Raw genomic sequence first — 22728 nt, 5'->3', positions numbered from 1 at the left:
GCTACATCTGTGAAAGAGCCTCCAATTTTATTGGTTTCTTTCCCCACCAATCTTCAGTTATGCTTTCATTAATTTATTCCTCAAGGACTCCAACATATTTGTGAAGCCTCATTTATACCTCAGTGATCATAAAATACAAGTGCTTGGTTTACCACGGTTTTCTTCCAATCTTTGCTGTTATTGTTTTTAGCTTTATTGAAGTTTATTTGATATACAAAAAAAGTTTACACATTTAATGAATACCTCCTGATGAGTTTGGACATACATATACACCTGTGATGTCATTATAACCACCAAGGTACTAAGCATATCCATCACCTCCAAAAATTTTTCTGTATTTTTTTTGTGTGTATTTTCTGTAGGAATAGTTAACATGAGATCTGAATTCTTAACATATTTTATAAGTGTACAAAACCATGTTTTTAACTATAGGTAAGTATGTTGTACAGCAGATCTCTAGAATTTATTGATTTGGTATAACAAAACTTTAAGTGTTGAAAAGGCAAGTTAATAAGCATGAATATAGTATGCTACCATATGTGTAAGAAAAAATAAAGAATGTATATGTGTATTTGTGTGTTTATACATGTACGTCTATCTATCTCTCCATATGTGTAAATATATGTGAGAGTGTGAGGAAGGAAGTGTCTCTGGAATGGTACAGAAGAAATGATAACAGTGGTTGCTTCAAGGAAGAAAACTGAGTAGTAGGAAACTTTTGACCCTTCTTTTGTTTTTTTGAATATTAAATATATGAATGTACTGCCTAGTCAAAAATATATTATATTAATAAGTACGGAGAGCCTTAGAAAAACAATGACTAAGGAAGAATTAGAGAAACTGGTAAAGGAATTGCTAGGTGAGGGAAAGAGCCAACAAATTATAAAGTTACTGAAATATTCTAAGCAGTGAAAGCCTCATAATTTAATTTCTTCACCACGGTCCTTTTATGAATTATACACTATAGTAAATTTTATGTAGAAGTTACTTCCCATTCAAGGTTGAATGCAGAACACCATATATGATAAAAGTTTGTTTTAAACATGGTTATCTTTATTATTTTAAAAAGCTTTAGTTCTTTCAGCTCCTCCCGTATTTACAAGCTAACAAAGCAGTATGACTACACGACAAAAGGTACAGCTGCATTAAAGGAAGTGGGACATGAGAAGACTCTTCAGGAAATTAGTTAGGAGGGAAAGAGAAAGACTGCTAGGGAAAATATTCATGCGACCAAAGTTATTTAAAATCACTTATTTTTATGATATCCAAAAATGGCAAAAATAGGAAAGGATTACTAGCTTGATTTTTTAACGTGGTTTTAATATTCCTGATGTTTACCCCTGCTAAAAAAGTGCTAGTAGACACAGGGAGATTCACTCACCCTTCCTGGAACTGTGCTTGGGCAGACTCCTCTGCTACAAGAGTCTCGTACTCCTCAGCAGCAAACCTGTCCCAGTCGGAGGGCTCAGGCATGTCATTCTCCACATCCTGAATGGAAAGAGTACAGCCAGAGGAAATAAAAATAATCAAAGACAAAGAATAGGCCATCAGAATGGCCTGCAGATAGGCCATCACAAATGTTATAGATCACTGAAAAAAACTTATCTAAAAATGTTTCATTTCCACATGTTAAAGAAGTGTTAAGGTTAACACTCCTAAGGTGATTTTCCAATCACGAAATTATAATGAACTTTCCAGGAGCTAGATTCTTTAGGTCTAGATTCTTTAGCCTCACCACCAGAGACCTTTCTCTAGTCCCTTCTTCGCTTGCACTTTGCCCAGCATCCATCTAGAGTGTGACTTGTGGGTTGTGTATGCTCACCTGGAATGTCCCATTCCTTCCTTCCCCTGGCAAATTTTTACTGCTTCTTTAAAGGTCAGGTAAGACACCATGTCATCTGTGCTGTCTTTCTGGACATAGCCCTTCTCCCTCAAATCATTTCCTTTGCTATATTGTACATGCTTGTTTGCCACCTTTGGCTCTTTTTCATCTCTATATACCCATTCTTCACATACTGAGTGTTTTTCATCTCCACATAACCAGTGTCTCTTCAACACAGTGCCTAGAATTTATTGAGCACTTTCTCACTGATCATTTTTTTTGCACATCAGAACAAATATTGATAATTACCACCTCTTATAAAGAAAAGCAAAATTTAAAGGTATATATTTAAAAGTAAAATTTGTAACACAAATACAAGAAATAAAGGGGGAAAAGGCTATACATTTTCTTTCCTTTCTACAATATGGGCAGCATCTTGGACTATATGTTCCAGGTGAAATATGTTTTTCCATAATGAAAATGAGTTAGCAATTTCCTATGATGTAAGGTTAGTTATGTCTAGAAAAATGCAAGTACCTAAGAACTGAACACACATTGTGTTACTACACTTAATCCATTTTTAGAACCTCAGCCCCACCCTTTTAACAACTGTAAAATTGGCATGTATCTTAGACTTACAATTGGCAATGAATATTTGTTTTTAGGAGGTGATCTTCATCTTCTCACTACTATTTAGGTCAAAAATTTATGCATTGTGTGGAAAGAAAAGACTCTAAGTTTCCTGTGGTTGTATTCCTGTAGGACCCACTAAGACAGTCCTTTTCTATCAACATAATTTTTACTTTTAAAACAGAATATAGAGGAGGAAGTGGTGATATTCTGCTTTTTGTTTGTTTTTGACAGGGATCATATATCCATGTTTTCTGAGGGTCCACAGGTTTTTGTATATGTGGAAGGTACTCATTTCTATTCAGGTGTGGAATGATTTCAAACTGATAGTCATGAACAGCAACCATTAACAGTTGAAACAGTGTTATGTTATCTGAAGGTTATCACAGAGAGTTTCTCGTTTTCATCATGATGGGGAAAGCTATTTACCATGTCATTCTGGAAATGAATGATATAATTAAATCAAACCCAACATACTTTCTAATACAGATGTGCTCTTGACACATTTTTTAAGTTAGAAACGTTTGTCAAAAAATTTTATAACTAGTTTCTAATGTATATGTAAGTACACACAGGCCATAAAATTCACTCACTGATAGGCAAATACAGGTTACCTATACTTGATTAGGTGTCAGGAGAGACGTGCTCTAGTCCTTTATTCTCTCTTTTCAGTACGTGATGGAATGTTTTAAATGTTACCTCTAAGTATCTCGATTCCTGCAGACAGAAACCATTTTTACCTGTAGCACACAGCCACTGACACTGCAACCCTCAAATAGAACTTAAAACTATACTGTTACCTTCTGGATTGCAAAGGGATCTCTCTGTTCATGGTCTAAGTATTTCTCCAGATTAAAGAAAGTGTCATAAAAGATGTGAGCCATTCTGCATCTCTTCAGATCTCGTAGAGTTATTTTGCCTACATGAAAACAAAGCTGGTGAATTCCAAGAGCTGTTTCGGCAAATGAAAAAAAAAACTTCTCTTGACGTTTAAAAAGAATACGTATACATTTATTTTATTATAAAAATCTCATTTCTTTTTTTTTTGAGGTAAAATTCACATCTTAACCATTCTAAAGTGTATAATTCAGTGGCTTTTAGTATATTCACAATGTTGTGCATCCATCACCACTATTGATTTCCTTGACATTTTCTTCACCTTTCAATAGGGAACTCTGTACTCTCTCATCAAGCAGTGCCACCCCATCTCTCTTTACCTGACCCCTCCCCAGCCCCTGGCAATCACTAATTGCTTTCTGTTTCTATGGAAAAAAAAAACCCATTTCTTAAACAGGATTTGCCATAAATTATTGGTTCTATACTAATAGTAAAGGAGAAATTTAAATACTTCTGTATTTGGGAAGACTGTATGAAAGCCTCTGTAGAGTTAAGTATTTCAGGACAAACAGGATTATATGCCCCACTCGGTTGCACAGGTGAACAGTGGAAATGGCCCATCACTCAATCTTACCATCACTGGCTGGCTTCACCAGGTCAAGCATCTGGCACAGCAAATCATGGAATGGCAAGGGCTCAATGCCCATGGCCTCCATCCGTTCACACTGCTCCTCGTAGAAGTACTCCAGCTCGTACATGGACAGCACACCGTCCCCATCCACGTCCATGCAGCGGAACCAATACTCAATGCTAGGAGACAGGAACACTCATCAGCAATGGCTGGTAAAAGTCCTTTATTCATTCAGAGTTGTTATTGCCCATGTTTGTTTTTTTAAATAAAAATACATGTGCATACTTCAGACTTAGACATAGTTTTATAAAATTTGCAAGAAATGGCAGACCTTTTTTCCTTTATTTTCCCTTCTCCAGAACCATTTTCTATACCTGATTATTTTGTTTTTTATCTTTGTATTTTCAGATAAGATGCCTATATTGCTCCTTTTTAACACTTCTTTTTAAGAACAATGTATTTCATATTAAGAAAGATGAGGTTTTAACTCTTTTACCACTTGTTCCACTTTATTTACCTGCCAACCCCAACTTCTTAATAATTTAAATTACTGAACATTGAGAATTTATAACTTTATATTTTTAATCTCTTATTTGCTTAGTTTTCTGGGTATGTATGACTAATTTAACCCAAAAATCTCTGCCAGTTTTTTACATCCATAATTAGTCCTGTCAGGTATTCTATGAATTGGATTTTTTTGATGAAGTCTTCCTTGGTTCCTTCTGACTTACTCTAATCTGAACTGGTTGATTTCTAGGCCTGGTTCACAGGTGCATCGTAGGGACTCCTTTCATCTTTATCCTGTTTCTTGTGTCTCACATTTTTCCCATTCTTGGTTTACTTCCTTGTTGGGTGTAACACATTCTTCAGTAGCAATGGCAGGTACATTTTTGAGACCTTGAATACTTGAAAATGCCTTTTATCTGTCCCCTAACTTGTTTGGTATTTTGGTTAGTTATAGAATTATAGCTGGGGGTGCTTTTCCTTCAGAATTTTAAAGGCACTGATCCATCGTCTTCTATCTATCTATTATTGTTGAGAAGTCTAAAGTCATGTTGATATGTGATCCTTTGTAACCTTTTAATTTTTTCATTTTCTTTGAAGCCTGTAGAGGTTTCTCTGAGTCCCTGGCATTTTGAAATATTATGAAATGCCTTCATCTGGGTCTGATTCATCTATTTGCTGGGCTTTCTGGGAGCCTGCTAAAGTTGGAAACTAGTATCCTTTAAGTTCTTAGAAACTTTCTTATTTTGTTTCTTTCCTGCCTCTTTCTCCTTATCTATTCTGTTTTTCTGGAATTCCTGTTATTCAGATCTGTACAATCCCATAGGGTAGCCATTAGCCATATGTGGCTAGTTCAATCTGAGATGTCTTTAAGTGGAAATACGCCACAGATTTTGAAGACTGAATATGAAAAAAGAGTAAAACATCAAAATTTTTATATTCATTACATCTTGAAATAACAATTTAGATATAATGGGTTAAATAAGATGTATAATTAAAGTTAATTTTATATTTCTTTTTACTTTTTATTGTGGCTAATTTTTTTCTTTTTTAACATTTAAATAAAAACTGCATTTAAGGTGTGCAAAGAGACAATTTTCCAGCAAATTTCCAGTTTTTAATATAGTATTATTAACTACAGTCAACACACTGTACACTAGAGCTGTATTCTTATTCAACCTACATAACTGCCCCTTTGTACCCATTGACCAGTACCTCCCTATGTCACCCACACCCCTCTGGTAACTGCCATTCTACTCTCTGCTCCTGGAAGTTGGAATTTTTTAGATTCCACATATAAGTGAGATCATGCAGTACTTATCTTTCTGTACCTGACTTATTTCACTTAGCATAATGTACTCCACATTCATCCATGTTGTTGAAATGACAGGATTTCCTTCTTTCTAAAGGCTAAATATTTGTTATATTTGTGCATATATAAACCACATTTTTTCCCTCATTTATCCACTGATGGACATTTAGGTTAGCTTGATACTGTATCTTGGTTATTGAGAATAATGACCTATTGAACATGGGAGGAGTTCCAGTTAAAGGTGCCAACGTAGGAAGATCCTGAACTCAACTCTGCACAGACACACCAACTCTACAGTTCCATAAAGGAGGAATAGTCTTTTAAAACCCCCTCTTTTAAGAACTAGTTGAGGACTCCCACATATTGGGAAAACAAGAAAAAACCCACATTTAAGCAGGCAGAAGGGGCTGAAACACACTCATTATAAATCCTACCCCTGGGATGGTGACTCACAATTGGGAGAGAACTGAAAACCTGGAGCTTCCTCCTGGGGAGTGAAGAGTTTGAACCGCACATTTTAAGACTTGAAACTGAGAGATGACTCCCCAAAACATCTAGCTTTGAAAATCAATGGGGCTCACATCCATGAGACCAAACAAGATTATAGTGAAATGAGAAACAGTTCTTAAACAGTACACGGGCTCACTAATCTACCTGCAGCAGTGCCCAGTGCAGAAGCAGCTGATTGAAATGCCCGGACTTTTTGTGAAAGAGGCTATTTCCTTGTTAAAGCCTTGGTTTAAGGGGCAGGCATCTAATTTAACACACATCTAGGGCCTGCTGGGATACTCTCCAGGGATGGAGGCTAGCAGGTACCATCTTTACACTCTGCCTTGCTCCAGCCAGTGGAGGCCACTCCCTGTGCCTCCCTCCAGAGTGCAGTATCTCCCAAAGGGGAGCTTTTACACACATCTGAAACCTTAGGTTTGAGTTCTGGTGCCATACTTTTATGGCTTTCGCCCAGGAGATGCTCCTTGATTGCCTGTCTCTAGAGGTTGGGGGCCTGTGTTCTTAGGTCCCATGAGATATAACAACTGGAGCAAGTTTTTGGCAGGCTACCATACTTAGGCACTGCACAGACAGCACACTGAAACATCCCCAGTCTTTCTGTGAAAGAGGCCTATTCGCTTGTCCAGGAGGTTAGGGCTGAGGTGCAGGCTTATGGTTTGCACACATCTAGGAGCCTATGGAAGTGTTATCAGGCAATGGAGGCTGGTGGATGCAATCTTTGAACTCCCTGCTGCCATGCTTCAGCTTGTTGGTATCTCTCAGAAAAAAGCTTATATCCTTGTTTGATGTCTTGATTTTTGTGGCTGCTGCCAGGGACATCTCTAGATTGTCTGGCTAAAATGGCCAGCAGGGCTTATCCTCACAGGTTCCACAGGACTATAACCAACAAAGAAAGAGTTCTTAAAGGACTACCACTCTCAGGCCACAGCAAGGGGCAACAGATATAGGAGCCCAGTCTTTCTATGAAAGAAGCCTGTTAGGCTTTTTGTTATAGCAGCTGCCGGAGGGCCAGGTTTCTAATTAACATACATCTCACGTCTAACTGTAATCCTTTCCATGAGCTGGGGTGGTGGACACTATCTTCACCCTCTCTTTCTGACGTGTTCCAGAGTGCCACTGTCTCCAAGAGGGGAGTTTTTACACACATCTGTTCCAGCTTTTATAGCTATGGTTTCTCTGGCTATTGCCGGGGGGACGTCCATTGACTTCCTGGCTCTGGTGGCCAGGGAGTTTGCATTCCTAGGTCCCACAGGACTAACAATTGGAGAGACAGTTTTTGGCAGGCTACCACACCCAGAGCACTGCACATACAGCAGACTGAAACACATCCCTAGTCCTATGAAAGAGGCCTATTTGCTTGTGCTGGAGCTTTGGCCTGAGTGGCAGGCTTCATGTTTGCAATACAGCCAGAGGGGCCTATGGAGGCACTTTCAGGGACCACAGGCTGGTGGACACCATTTTTGTTCTTTTCGTTGGCCTTATTCCATTTTGCTGGTATTTCCCAGAAAGAAGTGTATACACTAATTTGGTGCCTGGAGTTTTGTAACTGCTGCCTAGGGGACACCTTCAAATCACCTCAATCTGGTAGGATTGTGCTTGCAGTCCCACAGGACTATGTATATTTGCATAATTTAAAAGCTGCTGTCTGAGGGTCTTCCATTTAATCAGCCTCAATCTACATACTGAGCTGTTCCCCTCTGTGATGCTGACAGGTCTTGGCACACCCTCTACAACTTGGAGCCATCAAAAATAAAAAAGACTGCTTGGACAATCACAAAATTTCAAAGACAACAAAGAACTAGGGCAGGGCTGAACAATAAGGTTCTTCTCTTATACAAGGCCATTATTTCAAGAGTGGGAGCGGTGGCTGTTTTATCTAATTCACAGAAACCAACACACGGAGTCAAACAAAATGGAGAAACAAAAGATTATGTTTCAAACTAAAGAACAGTTAAACTCTAGAAATATTTCTTAATAATATGGTGGTAAGTGATTTACCTGATAGAGTTCAAAATAATGATCATAATGATGCTCACTGAATTAAACAGAAGAATGAATGAACACAGCAAGAACTTCAAAGAAGAGATGGAAAAATATAAGAAAGTACCAAACAGAAGTCACAGAGCTAAAGAATACAGTAATTTAACTAAAGACAGCACCAAAATATAAGAGGGGTTCAATAACAGATTAGATAATGCAGAAGAAAGGATAAGTCAACTTGTATACAGGGCAGTGGAATTAACCCAGTTAGAGCATCTGAATGAAAAAAAACTGAAGATAGTTTAATGAAATTATGACATAATATCAATCAGATAATCACTCACATCATCAGGGTGCCCGAAAGAACAGAAAGAGAGAAATGGGCAGAGAACTTTTTTTGAAGAACTAATGACTGAAACCTCCCCTAAAATGGAGAAGGGAACAGATATCCAGATCCATGAAACCCAGAGATCCAAATAAGAGGAATTCAAAAGACCCACACCATGCGTAACACATTACAATTAAAGTGTCAAAAGTTAAAGACAAGGATAGAACCTGAAAAGCAGCAAGAGAAAAACAACATAAAAAGTGGAAGGGGAGAGTAAAAATTTAGAGCATCAGAAGGTGTTCAAGCCTAACTTCTTATCAACTGAAGTAGATTGTTTTTAACATAAACTGTTATGTGTAAGCCTCATGGCAGCCACAAAGCAATAACCTATAGTACACACACAAAGATAGAGAAATATAAGCATACCACTACAGTAAGTTATCAAACAACAAAGAGATCATGAGAAGGAAGGAACAGTAATAAAACAACTAACATGATGGCAATAAGTACATATCTATCAATAGTTATTTTAAATGCAAATGGACTAAATTCTCCAGTCAGAAGTGAAAGTATTGAAATGATTAAGAAAACAAGGCCCATCTATATGCAGCCTATAAGAGACTCAGTTCAGATATAAAGACACAAAGAAATGGAAAATGAAGGCATAGAGAAAGATATTCCGTGCAAATGGAAACAAACAAACAAAAGAAGCTGGGACAGCTAATACCTATTTCATATAAGACTTAAAAAAAAAAGACTGTAATAAAAGACAAAGAAGGGCACTGCAGAATAATAAAGAGGTCAATCCAACAGGAGGATGCGACATTTGTAAATACATATGTGCCTAACATATAACATACGGAGTATGTTATACCTACCTAACATATAGGAGCACTTAAATATACAAACCAAATATTATAAGACCCAAAAGGAGAAATGACTATATTACAATAATAGTAGAGAACTTTAATAATATCCCACATTTATCAATGGATAGATCATCCAGACAGAAAATTAATATGGGAATATTGGCCTTAAAGGACAGGATAGACAAAAATGGACTTAATAGATATGCAGAGAACATGCATTGAAAAGCAACAGAATACACGTTTTGAGTGCATATAGAACTTTCTCCAAACAGATCGTATTAGGCCACAAAACTAGTGTTAATAAACTTTAGAAGAATGAAATCAGGGCCCTAGACGGGTAGCTCAGTTAATTAGAACATCATCCCACTATGCCAAGGTTGAGGGTTTGATCCCTGGTCAGGGCACATACAAGGAACAACCAACGAATGTATAAATAAGTGGAACAACAAATCAACATTTCTTTCTCTCTCTGCTCCCCACCCCCATCTAAAATCAATCAAAAAATAAAATTGATAAAACTTCACCTACAATCACCAAGAAAAAAAGAGGTCTCAAATAAATAAAATCAGAAATGAAAAAGTAAACATTGTGACTGATAGCACAGAAACAAAAAGGATTATTAAGAGACTACAGTGGAGAATAATAACCAACAAATTTCACAACCTAAGAAAACAGATATGTTCCTAGAAACATACAACCTACCAAGAGTGAATCATGAAGAAACAGAAAACTCTGAACAGACCAATTGCTAGTATGGGATATTGAATCAATAATCAAAATTATCCCAATAATTTTACTGGCTTACTTTTATTATCCCAGACAATCTTATTGGTAGACTCTACTCAATGTCCCAAAATTAATACTAATCCTCAAACTCTTGAAAAATGAGAAGAGGATGGAACACTTACCAATTCATTTTACAAGGTCAGAATTACCCTGGTAATAAAACCAGAAAAGGATGCCACAAGAAAAGAAAATTATAGGCCAATATTCCTAATGAACATAGTTGAAAAAATTCCTTAACAAAATATTAGCTGACTGAATTTAACAATACATTAAAAAAATCATACCATGATCAAGTAGGATTTATTATAGGGATGCAAGGATGGTTCAACATCTATATACCACTGACAGACCACATTAAAAAAAATGAAAGATAAAAATATGTTCATCTCAATAGATGCAGAAAAAGCATTTGACAAAATTCAACATCCATTAATGATAAAAACTCTTAACAACATGAGAACAGAGGGAATGTACCTCAACATAATAAAAGCCATGTAAGAGAGACTCAGAGCTGAAAGCTTTCCTCTAAGATTAGGAACAAGACGAGGATACTCACTGTCACCACTTTTATTCATGCAGTACTCAAAAGTCCTAGCCAGAGTAATTAAGGAAGAAAAAGAAATAAAAGGCATCAAATGGAAAGGAAGACCTAAAACTGTTACTATTTGGGATGAAAATCCTCAAGACTCCACCAAAACCATTGTTAGAACTAATAAATGAAATCAGTAAAACTGCAGGATTCACAATCATTACAAAAATCTGCTGCATTTATATAACCAACAATGAATTAGCAGAGAGAGAAATTAACAATCCCATTTACAATTGAATCAAACAGAATAAAATGCCTGGGAATAAATTGAGCCAAGGTGGTGAAAGATCTGTATGCTAGAAACTATAGGACAGTTATGAAAGAAAATAAAGAATATATACATAGATGGAAAGATATTCCATGCTCTTGGAATTAATATTATTAATATATCCATACTACCCAAAGCAATCTATTGCCTTAATACAATCCTTATCAAAATTCTAATGGCATTTTCCAAAGAAATAGAACTAACAGTCCTAAAATTTGTACAAACCACAAAGAATGTGAATAGCCAAAGCAATCTTAAGCAACAAGAACAAAGCAGGAGTCATCACACTATCTGATTTCAAAATACACTACAAATCTTAGTATTCAAAACAGTATGGCATTGGCATAAAAACAGAAACACAAATCAATGGAATAGAATAAAGAGCCCAGAAATAAACCCACACATATATGGTCAACTGATTTATGACAAAGGATCTAAGAACGTACAATGGGGAAAAGGACATTCTTTTCAGTAAGTGGTGTTGGGAAAAGGACCGCCACATGCAAAAGAATGAAACTGGACCACTATCTTACCCCCTACACAAAAATTAACTCAAAATGGATTAAAGAACTGAATGTAAGACCTGACACCATAAAACTCCTACAAAAAAACAGGTGACAAGCTCCATGACATAGGTCTTGGCAATGATTTTTAAAATCTGACACCAACAGCAAAGTCAATGAAAAACAAATACTGAACCAAAAAGCAAATCCTTCATTCTGTTGACGTGATATATGACACTTCCTGATCTGCGTATATCGAACTGTCCTTGCATCCTCAGGATAAAATCCACTTGATGGTGGTGTGTGAATACTGTAATGTGCTGTTGAATTCAGTTTGCCAGCATTCTGTTGTGAATTTCTGCATCTCTGTTTATCAAGAATTTTGGACTGTAATTTTCTTTTCTTGTAGTGCCCTTGTCTGGCTTTGGTATAAAGGTAATGCTGGCCCCATAAAATAAATTTGAATTCATTTGCCTTTTAAAAATTTTTGGAAAAATTTGCCCTGACTGATGTGGCTCAGTTGGTTAGGTGTCATCCCACAAAGTGAACAGTTGCTGGTTTGATTCCCTGTTAGGGCACATGTCTGGGTTGAGGGCTGGGTTGAGAGGAGACCCGCTGATGTTTCTCCCTCACATGGATGTTTCTCTCCCTCTTTTTCTCCCTCCCTTCCCTTTTCTCTAAAAATAAATAAATAAAATCTTAAAAATTTTGGAAAAGTTTGAGGAGTGGAGTAGAATTCTCCTGGGAATTCATCAGGTCCTGGGCTTTTCTTTTTGGGGAAGTTTTTGATTACTGATTCTATTTCCTCACTCTTATTGGTCTGTTCAGATTTTCTATTTCTTTATGCTTCAGTCTTGGTAGGATGTATGTTTCAAGGAAGTAATCCATTTTTCCAGGTTATCCAATTTGCTGACATACAAATGTTCATAATAGTGTCTTGCGATCCTTTGTATTTCTGTGGTATCACTTCACTCTCCTTCCCTGGTAGGGAGGGTGTTTCTCTCCATGCTGAGCTGCCTGGGCTTAGGGGATCAGATAACATGGGTAATGTGAAATTTTCCTTTCTACCCTCTTCAGTGCATCTTATTTCTGTGCTCCACCAACATTCTACAGCCTCTCATCTGGGATCCTTATATCTTGGGAACATATTTTTGTACACAGATAGTTGTTCAATTGATGTTTCTGCAAAGGGTGTGAACAACGGAAACTTATATGCCACTCACCTTGCTGATTTCAGCCTCTTCTGGTTAAATCTTAAATTACATACATGGCCTAAATCACATTTCAGTTTCCAATTATGTTGGACTTTTTGGAATGGTTTTATAATTTTCATATTTTGTATTTTTTATTGCTTCTTTTTTTTTCCTTTATGGAAGGTTTGCTTTATCTTTTGCTTTATCTTACCTACCAAGACTGAAGCATAAAGAAAATGAAAAACATTGTTTTTCATTTCTGCTATCGTAATTTTGATTTTCCAGAATTCTTTTTTGATTCCCTAAATGTTCCTTTTATAAAAAGTGTCATTTTGTTTCTATCCTGTGAATATAATTTCTCTTCTCTGTCTGAGGATATCAGTGCCTTCATTGTTGTTGCTGCTGAAGGTTTCTTCTCCCTGAAATCTTGTTTCATCTAAGTTATTCCCCCTTCTATTTCTTTGTTTTCAATTAGCAATAATTGCACCTCAGATAAACCTCATTGGCTGCGATACTGCCACTGCACAGCTTTTTGCTTTCTATATGTTATGTAAGGGGTTTTATTCAGGTATTTAGTGATCCTTTGTTCTATGGTCATATTTAAGAGTAAATGCTAAAAATCTGGTTGAAAGTTCTGACCTATGTGTCTGTTGACCCTGAGATTTACTGTACAATGATTTGGCTGGGTTGTTTCCTTGGGGATGACCTGATGTCAAATCATCAGGTTCTTTATTCTTGGGCTAGATAGATTTTGCAGAAAAATACCTTTTAGTCTTCTGCATGGAGATTTAGGATGGGTTGCTAGAATTCTGCAGGGTGAGTGAGGAATGAAGTCGGGTCATCTCATCATTCAGTATGCATGTACTCATTTAATGTGTTTTCAGTGTGGCACCCATACCTTCAGTTGTATCTCGTGCCCCCAGTGCAGAAGCTCTCTACTGCACACTCTCCAGGGAATAACACACCTGTCTTCTGCCTGGGTAGAGGACATTTCCTGAGGATCAACTGTTTCTTTACACAAACTTTCTATAAACTCTCCTGATTTTTGACTCTATCTTTACCTTGTCCCCACTTCCAAGGTTCCTGGTGTCCCCAAGTCCTCAATGTTTGGAGGTTTGTGCTGAGTATATTCAGTTGCTTCTTGGTCTTCACCTCTGGTGGCTTGGGATTCAAATAGTCTGCCAAGTTTATTTACTTTCCAGTTTGTAAATCTTTCTTATTATTATCTCTTCTCCTTTATCCTTTATTATTATGGATATATTTCTTGAAGAAAAAATCTCTACTGTCATTTTAGAGGATTTTCAAGACAGGCCAAAAGTACTACATGTGGTTAAGTTGCTATCTTTACCAGAAGCTTATTCCCCTTCTGTGATGGCTGTGTTACCATGTAGCACTGTTGCTTACAGTAGCAAGTATAGCTGCGCCATCAAGTAATCACAGAATATAAAGCCAACAGCATTAACTGGCAGCAAGGAACAATAGTTTTCTATAAAGAGCTACTGATTTATGGCAAAGTAAAACTTCCCAAGAGACAGTTCTTGGAGACCCTTGACTAAATTCCCACTTGTAGACTTCAAGACATATTAAGAGCCTTTGTACACTTAATGGCTTAAAAAAATCTCTTTGAGGAGAGAAAGGTGAAAAATAACTAAGTGGTAACTATTAATTGTTTTCAAGTAAGTCACACTAAGATGTGTGCATCTTTATCCAGAAAGATAAATGTTACATTATTGTAACAAGCTGAACTTTTAACATTTGCAGAGTTCTTTTCAGAAATCTATTTTAAAAATTGTACCAGCTTGGTGTTTAATGTTACCATCAAAGAACAGAGCAGACATTCACGGGACCAAATGAATAGGAGGTGATAAAGTTTGGCCATGGTGTGATTCAGACATATCACATCTGACAGTTTTTAAAAATAATTTATTTTTTATTTTTCAAATCAATCAATTTTTAAGATATATTTTATTGATTATGCTATTACAGTTGTCCCATTTTCCCCCCTTCATTCCCTTCCACTCTGCACAACCCCTCCCACCCACATTCCCCCCTTTGGTTCATGTCCCTGTGTCATAAGTTCTTTAGCTTCTACATTTCTCATACTATTCTTACCCTCCCCCTGTCTATTTTCTACCTACCACCTATGCTACTTATTCTCTGTACCTTTTCCCCTTCTCTCCCCCTCCCCTGTTGATAACCCTCCATGTGATCTCCATTTCTGTGGTTCTGTTCCTGTTCTAGTTGTTTGCTTTTGTTTTTGTTTTAGGTGTAGTTGTTAGTAATTGAGTTTGCTGTCATTGTACTATTCATATTTCTTATCTTCTTTTTTTAGATGAATCCCTTTAACATTTCATATAATAAGGGCTTGGTGATGTTGAACTCCTTTAACTTGACCTTATCTGAGAAGCACTTTATCTGTCCCTCCATTCTACATGAAAGCTTTGCTGGATAGAGCAATCTTGGATGTAGGTCCTTGCCTTTCATGACTTGGAATACTTCTTTACAGCCCCTTCTTGCCTGTAAGGTTTCTTTAGAGAAATCAGCTGACAGTCTGATGGGAACTCCTTTGTAGGTAATCGTCTCCTTGTCTCTCACTGCTTCTAGGATTCTCTCCTTCATTTTTACCTTGGCTAATGTAATTATGATGTGCCTTGGTGTGTTCCTCCTTGGGTCCAACTTCTTTGGGACTCTCTGAGCTTCCTGGACTTCCTGGAAGTCTATTTCCTTTGCCAGATGGGGAAAGTTCTCCTTTATTATGTATTCAAATAACTTTTCCATTTGTTGCTCTTCCTCTTCTCCTACTGGTACCCCTATGATTCGGATGTTGGAATGTTTAAAGATGTCCTGAAGGTTCCTAAGCCTCTCCTCATTTTTCTGAATTCTTGTTTCTTCATTCTTTTCTGGTTGAATGTTTTTTTCTTCCTTCTGGTCCACTCCATTGGTTTGAGTTCCAGTTTCCTTCTCATCACTATTGGTTCCCTGTACATTTTCCTTTATTTCACTTAGCACAGCCTTCCTTTTTTCATCTAATTTGTGACCAAACTCAACCAATTCTGTCAACATCCTGATTACCAGTGTTGAACTGTGCACCTGATAGTTGGCTATCTCTTCATCACTTAGTTGTATTTTTTCTGGCACTTTGATCTGTTTTTTCTTTTGGGCCATTTATTTTTGGTGAGCCTGTTACATAGTGAGGGGCGGAGCCCTAGGTATCCACCAGGGTGGAGCAACCACGTCACTGGGTTGTGACACTGTGTGTGGGGGAGGGGTCCTAAAGGGAATAATGCTGCTTGCTCTGCTCTCTGCCAGATTTCAGTTCTTTCCCCTGCTACCCACAAGCAAATTGGGCCCTTCTGGTGCTGATTCTCATGTGGGTGGGTTTGTGTACATTCTAGGACTCTGTGGGTCTCTCCAACAAACTCTCCTATGAGGCTGTGAGTTTCTCCTGCTGCCTCAATGCCCCCAGGTGTTTTCAGTCAGTGGTTTAAGGCTTTACTTCCCTGCGATGGGACCCTGGGTTGCCCAGTTCGTCTCACTCCCCAGTTGTTTCTCCCAGTTTATCTGCGTGTGAATGTAAGACCACCCAGTCCGCAACCCACCACCTCGCTGGGTCTGCCCGCTGCTGCTTTGCCAGCCAGCTGGAGCCATGCACACCCTGCTCCACAATCTGCTGCCTCACTGGGTCCGCCAGCTGCCGCCTTGCTGCGAGTCCTCTCTGCCCGGCTGCCTGTCTCTGCCCCTCCTACCAGTCTGGATGGATGTTTCTTCTTTAACTCCTTCGTTGTCGGACTTCCATACAGTTCAATTTTCTGTCGGTTTGGTTGTTTTTTGTTTTTAAATGGTTATTGTCCTTCTTTTGGTTGTGCAAGGAGGCACAGTGTGTCTACCTATGCCTCCATCTTGGCCGGAAGTCTCACATGTGACAGTTTTAAAAGGGACAGAACACTACCCTACTTTGAAACATTTCCTGAGTATGAGAAAAACATTGGGGAGAGAGCTCATGAGCAGAGGGCTACAATTAATGTCATAATATGTGGTTGTTATACACTGTCATTGTTTTTTCCTGATGTGTTTCTTTTCCTTTTTTTTAATTGAATTTATTGGGATGATATTGGTTAATAAAATTATATAGGTTTCAAGTGTGTAACTGTATAATACATCTGTATCATCTGTACATTGTACTGTGTGCTCACCACCCTAAGTCAAGTCTCTTTCCATCACCATTTACCTCCTCTTTATATCTTCTACCTCCCCCACCTCCCATCCCTATGGTAATTACCATGCTGTTGTCTGTGTCTGAGTTTTTTTTTTTAACTTAATCCCTTTATCTTTTTTCACCCAGCCCTCAAGCCTCCTCCCCTCTGACAGCTGTCTGTTTCTATCTATCAGTCTGTCTCTATTTTGTTTGATAGCTTATTTTGTTCATTAGATTCCATATGAGTGAAATATTAGGGTACTTGTCTTTCTCTGATTGACTTATTTCACTTAGCATAATGCTCTCCAGGTCCTGAGTAGTACAAAAAGGACAGTAGACTGTCCTTTGGTCTCTAAGGTTTCTTGGTGCCTTAAAATACTTTATTACTTAAGATAATAAAAATGAGGGTAATAGAAACAAATAACTCTTGATTTTGACAAGTACGTATAGGACTGAAGTGAAAATCAACTTATTTTACTGAGAAATAGAAACTAAATATTTAAGTCAGTTGCATTTTCAGTTAAGAACAAGATACAAGAGTCTGTACAATACAAGAGTCTGAATAATGGTTGTTAATGCTGCTGTTGAGTTCTGTTTACATTTACATTGGTGAAATATTATGTTATTAAATATTTTACCACATTTTTTACTTCAAAAATTTTTTCCCTATTTTCCTCCTCTAAAACTGAGGTGTGTCTTATGGCCCGAAAAATACGGGTAACATTTTCTCAGACTCTAGAAGTAATGACTATTCATGACAGGAAAACTGAAAGCAAACAAACAAATAAACAAACAAACCCACAAAAGGAGTAACTACCCAAAGAGAACCAGTATTAAATTTTGTCTATATCTGTCATCAATTTTTGGTCTTAAAGCATAATTGTACTCATAGCAAACTGTATTTGTACAATTGTAGACATAAATAAGATTACTTCTTGCCCTTGTCCTCAGTCTGAATAAAACTAAGTTCTGGTCTGGAGATTTCTCACCCCTGATATAAACTCCTATAAGCTATTGAAGAATAAAGTTATAGGAAACTCCATTATTGCTTAGGAAGGAACTAAATTTATAGTCCTTTGCTCATTCAGTATACATATTTAAGTACCTACTACCTTCAAAGGCACTGGCCAATTGCCCTCAGACACATAGGTGAGCAAGATAGTTGTGGAGAGAACAGCTAGTCAGAAGACTGAGCTAGAAGCAGAACATGACAAAAACCAGGAGTGAAGGGTGGTTAAATGACACACGAAAAGAGGGCTACAAGAGCCTGTCCACAAAACAATTTACCCAAAGACACTTCTATCTCTACCTTGACAGCAGTTGGCATAGGAAAGACTCAAGATCCTAACTTTGTAAGCAGTACAATAGGTCCTTGAATAACTTAATTTCATTCAACATTGTTTTGTTACGATGCTGATGAGGTGCTATAGGAACTTAACTCTTGTGTGTATCAATTATCCTATGGTGAAACTGGTTTCATTATATGTCATTTTTCTTAAAGTCACAGAACCTATTGGCAGCATTAAGTGAGGACTTGCAATATTTTATATCGCACTCATCACACTTTGGTAAGTGTATTAGTTCTTTCACGAAACCTGTTTATTCTACCACGTCTTTCATAAGCCACAAACCTGAATTTTGTAAAGTGTTGCCTACTATATTTTATTACATAAGAATTTGATTTTGATGTATAGATATATTCTTCATTATGTTAAAAGTTAAGTTTAATGGTCTTGTGTTCACATGCTACTTTAGGAAAGCAATGTAAAGCGCTGAGAACAAATACAGTGGGGTGGCTAGTAAGTGCCAGTAGGCGCCAAGGGAATAAACAATACATCCAAATCAGGAGTTACTTTCTTCTATGATTGGCTAATTTTCAGTCTCTTTAGCAGTGGGAATTTCAGAACACCATAAGAAATTTTCTTTAGGGATTCCACAGCCTCACTGGTAGAAGAGAGACATGTAAACATGCTGTCCTGTATCGTGCATGAGCCATATGTTATACAGTGCTAAGGAGCCCAGGAATTGGAGTCACACAGACCTGGAACGAATGGATCCAAGCTAGGTCACTTACTAGGTGCTCAATCTCTGAGGACTTGTGTTTCCTCAAGTACAAAACGGGACAGCTGATACCTAAACTCATAGTGATATGAGAATTAAGTAAGTCATTGTGTATGAAATACTTGTTACCTGACAAAGAATAAAGCCTGAACAATATGTTAGCTGTTAGGTAGGAGAAAGGCAACATGAAAGGCAGAAAAGGGGCAAGAAAGAAACCATTTGACTCAAAAAACCTCTTTTGGCAAAATTTTGTAAGTAGAGATCCACTTATGGATCTCAAGGTATGAAAACTTGATTTGAAGGGTTCTGCTTCTGGTAATGATGAACTAAGAGTTTTGGTTAAATCTGTGTCCCCCTCCCCAAAGTAAATCTGGAGAAAAAATTCTGTTTGAAGGCACTGGACTATTAACAGGGCAGTGAAAAATTAGGGGGCCAGATCTAAAAGGAAATCCAGAGAGAAGTAGCCTAGCATTTGAGATCCTCTTTCCCTTGGAACATCTGCTGATTTTGGAAGAGGGGACTGACAAGTTGAGAAGTTGAACTTTGAGTTGCTAGTATTTTGGAAATAATTTTTGGGTTTATCTTCATAACATATGCTAGTCTACAGTTTTATTTTCTTGTATGTGATTCTCTGGTTTTGGTTTCAAGTTGACACTGGCTTCATCCACAATTTGCTCTTCTTTCCCTGCCCTATTCACTACTGAGCCACAGAGATCATAAAACAGAAATTCACAGTATCTATTCCCACATTCCATGTAAATGCTTACTAGTCATACTTGCCCCTTGGGATAGGTCACATGTCACTACACCTTTGTTTCTGAGGGTAACAACACTTTTCTTGATATGCTGTGAAACTCCAGGTTCAGTCTGAGAGGCAGAGACTGTGTCTAATCCATCTTGGTACCACTAGGTTGAGAGGGCATTCACTAGGTGTTCATCCTAACTTTTTCAAGCTTTGTTCATGTGTTTAACATCTTGGCAAAGGAAACTAAGAAGCCATACCTGGTGGGGTTCCTTTTATCTTCCTCAGATATCAAAAACCAAACAAAATCTGCATAGCTCATTTTTCCATCTCTCTGTACTGTTTTTCCCCTGGGAAAGAAAAACAAGACACATGAAGTTTCCTGAGAACTTACTCATATAAATTCAGTAGAATGACAGACAAAATAAAGTAATATCTCCCTTTGGAAATTAAGTCAAATTTTTTTAAAAACTAGAATGCTGGAACCCTCACAAAGGCAACCCCTTCCATGGTCTACCTTGTTTTTGAAGGTCAAAAGGGTAAAACCAGAAGGAATTTGCAAATAAGTAGAAAACAATCCGGTTTGTAATTTAAATACAAATAATTCCCAGGATCAAATCCTGCTACCTGTATTTAGATAAAGGACTAATGCTCATATATTAAAGAATTACTACTGTTTTGTGTGAAGCCATGACTGTATGTATTGCAGGGTGTTATCTGACCTACAACATTGCTACATTACACAGGAAGCCTTGCTACAGTTTTACTTATAGTTTATTTTTAGATTCAGATGCTTTTTCTTACCTTGTTACTGCCCCAGAGAATATCCTTTCAATAATTCTGTTGGATGAAGCTAAATAAAAGTAAAAAAGTACAAAGCTAGTTAAAAACATGCTCCCATAAAGGCAGTACTTTTGGGAAATTTGTCTTCAGTAGCTACAAGCTAAAACATAAAAATCTTCCATGAGAAAATACTAGTGGTTAAAATATTACTTCTGCATAATTTATGCTTTCTGAAAATAAGAATTTGGGGTGGCTCAGTCAATTATTAATTTTTTAAAAAGAATAAGCTAATGGATGTCCCTGACAGCTGGAATGTATCAATATAGTTGAGCACCAAGTTAGTTCTGGACACCCTGACATCTAAGACAAAAGTGTGTAGAAGTTGAATTGATCTTGTTATCTAGTAAGACAACTCTTCCTTTAAAACAAGACAAATTTTATCCTAGCATTCAATTCAAGGGGGAACTGATCATCAGCTCCTAGTATAAGGGATATTGAATAAAACAATGGAGAATGCTTTCAGGTAGACTTTTACAAAAGATACCAAAACATACCATAAGCATACAACTTTTATATATTCATTCTATAAAAGTCCAGGATATAACATGGTATAATGTATAATTTTTAGAAATTCCATCAGTAAGTTTTATTCAAAGAGAGAGGCAAATATATCTTAAGATACTATGTTGCTTTTGATGATAGATGCTAGCTAATCCGGAGCAGAGATTTTCCACCATTTTCATTTCATGGCACACATGAAAACAAATGACTAAAATTCTGCAGTATACCAAAAACAAATTTTTTTTGCTGATCTAACAAAAAAATAGGTATAAAATAGGTACAATTTTGATTCATTCACACTGGATGGCTATTGTCTTTTTTGGCTGTCGTCATTTTTTATTTGCTAATCTAAAGAAAAAGAGGTCAGGACCCCTGACTAAATAGTTGGGTATTACATGTTTTAAAAATTCTTGCAGCATACCGATTCAAAATCACTGCTCTAGATAGAGTAGGATACCTTATTGTGGGTTCAAAACAACCAAAACCATTAGTTTTTAAAAAAGAAAATGACAATGGATCTCAGACCTAGGGATGTGGTGAGGACAGAAGTCTGTTCTTTTAATAAGTGCCCCAGACAATGGCATGCACCTAAAATTTCAGAACCAATGATAAGGCCTTTTGAGAGTTAGGAGTAATCAGCATCTAATTCTCCTGCATAAAGTCAGGTACCGTCAACATAAAGGTAAGTTAGTTTGGCTGAAGAGTGTGGAGAATATGGGAATCAGTACAGCTATGTCTGCCTACAAATCAAAGCTTCCAGAAGGACCCCCTAGACTTTGTTGAACATTGGCTTATGGGGTTAATAATTTGAACTATATAGAAAAAAAGAGGGCTACATAAAAAAGGCAAGGATATTTAATTCCAAAGCTAAAGTATTTTTGAAAGTCTTTTTTAGATTTGGAAGGTTTAGCATCCCAAAACTGAAGACCATATTGTCCCATTAAGGACAGGTTGGAGGGTGGACAATTATAGAGTTTCAGAGGCCCCTTTGTCATATAGGCCTAGATGCCTGTTTTTCTGGACTTCATCCCTTTAACATGTTTACATGAGCTGTGTGTGTGGATATACTATATTTTGGGACATACTAGGAATTATGCTTATGTCAGCCAGACAGTGCACTTTAGAGCCAAAAGGTTTTTCATGACCTTGGGAGGCTGGCTCACATACAGATGATCTGGCCACTGGTAATCAGAAGGTGCATTGCTAATAAGGCTGACCTGATGAATATCTCCATTTTTATGCTATTTAGGTGACAGGAAGGTTATGCATACTTGAAGAAGAGAGGATGTAGTACTCAAATGCTTATCAAATAAGTATATTTTAGTATTTTCCTTTTCATGTCTGGTTGGCATCTAAGAATTTGAGAGGCAGAACTCTGTTTCTTAAATATGAAAGTTCTATACAACTTGACATCATATAGAATGAACCTTTTCTTAAGATATATACAGATATGCCAAATAGTGGGAGTAAAATTCAATGCATTTATATAAAATTTGTACTCTGCTGCATCTAAAAGGCAAAAGGCTGATTTAAAAAAAACAACAGTGCCTGAGAAGACAATTTCAGAACAGAACAGGGGAAATCTCAGAAGAATGAATCAATGTATCTTGAAGCTTTCTTAAAA

The 22728-nt window shown here is 37.2% G+C and overlaps 1 protein-coding gene and 1 pseudogene across 4 annotated transcripts in view; both read right to left on the bottom strand.

The window, feature by feature from the left end:
* Nucleotides 1–22728, bottom strand: part of PPP2R3A (protein phosphatase 2 regulatory subunit B''alpha) — a 149578-nt gene that overhangs the window by 32062 nt on the left and 94788 nt on the right. For all 4 annotated transcript variants that reach the window (XM_045856653.1, XM_045856652.1, XM_045856654.1 and 1 more), the window contains 5 exons: nucleotides 20565–20613; nucleotides 20021–20110; nucleotides 3924–4099; nucleotides 3253–3371; nucleotides 1382–1488 (listed from right to left, as the gene is read on the bottom strand). In XM_045856653.1, the coding sequence (XP_045712609.1) occupies nucleotides 1382–1488; nucleotides 3253–3371; nucleotides 3924–4099; nucleotides 20021–20110; nucleotides 20565–20613 (541 nt within the window). The remainder of the gene's footprint in view (nucleotides 1–1381; nucleotides 1489–3252; nucleotides 3372–3923; nucleotides 4100–20020; nucleotides 20111–20564; nucleotides 20614–22728) is intronic.
* On the bottom strand, nucleotides 13213–13294 carry LOC123830883 (annotated as a pseudogene).

The sequence above is a fragment of the Phyllostomus hastatus genome, unplaced genomic scaffold (genome assembly GCF_019186645.2).
Source record: "Phyllostomus hastatus isolate PE091 unplaced genomic scaffold, TTU_PhHast_1.1 phas_scaffold_129, whole genome shotgun sequence".
Classification (NCBI taxonomy): domain Eukaryota; kingdom Metazoa; phylum Chordata; class Mammalia; order Chiroptera; family Phyllostomidae; genus Phyllostomus; species Phyllostomus hastatus.
Note: the sequence above shows the minus strand (reverse complement) of the source record. Positions and strands in the feature narration are given on the sequence as shown.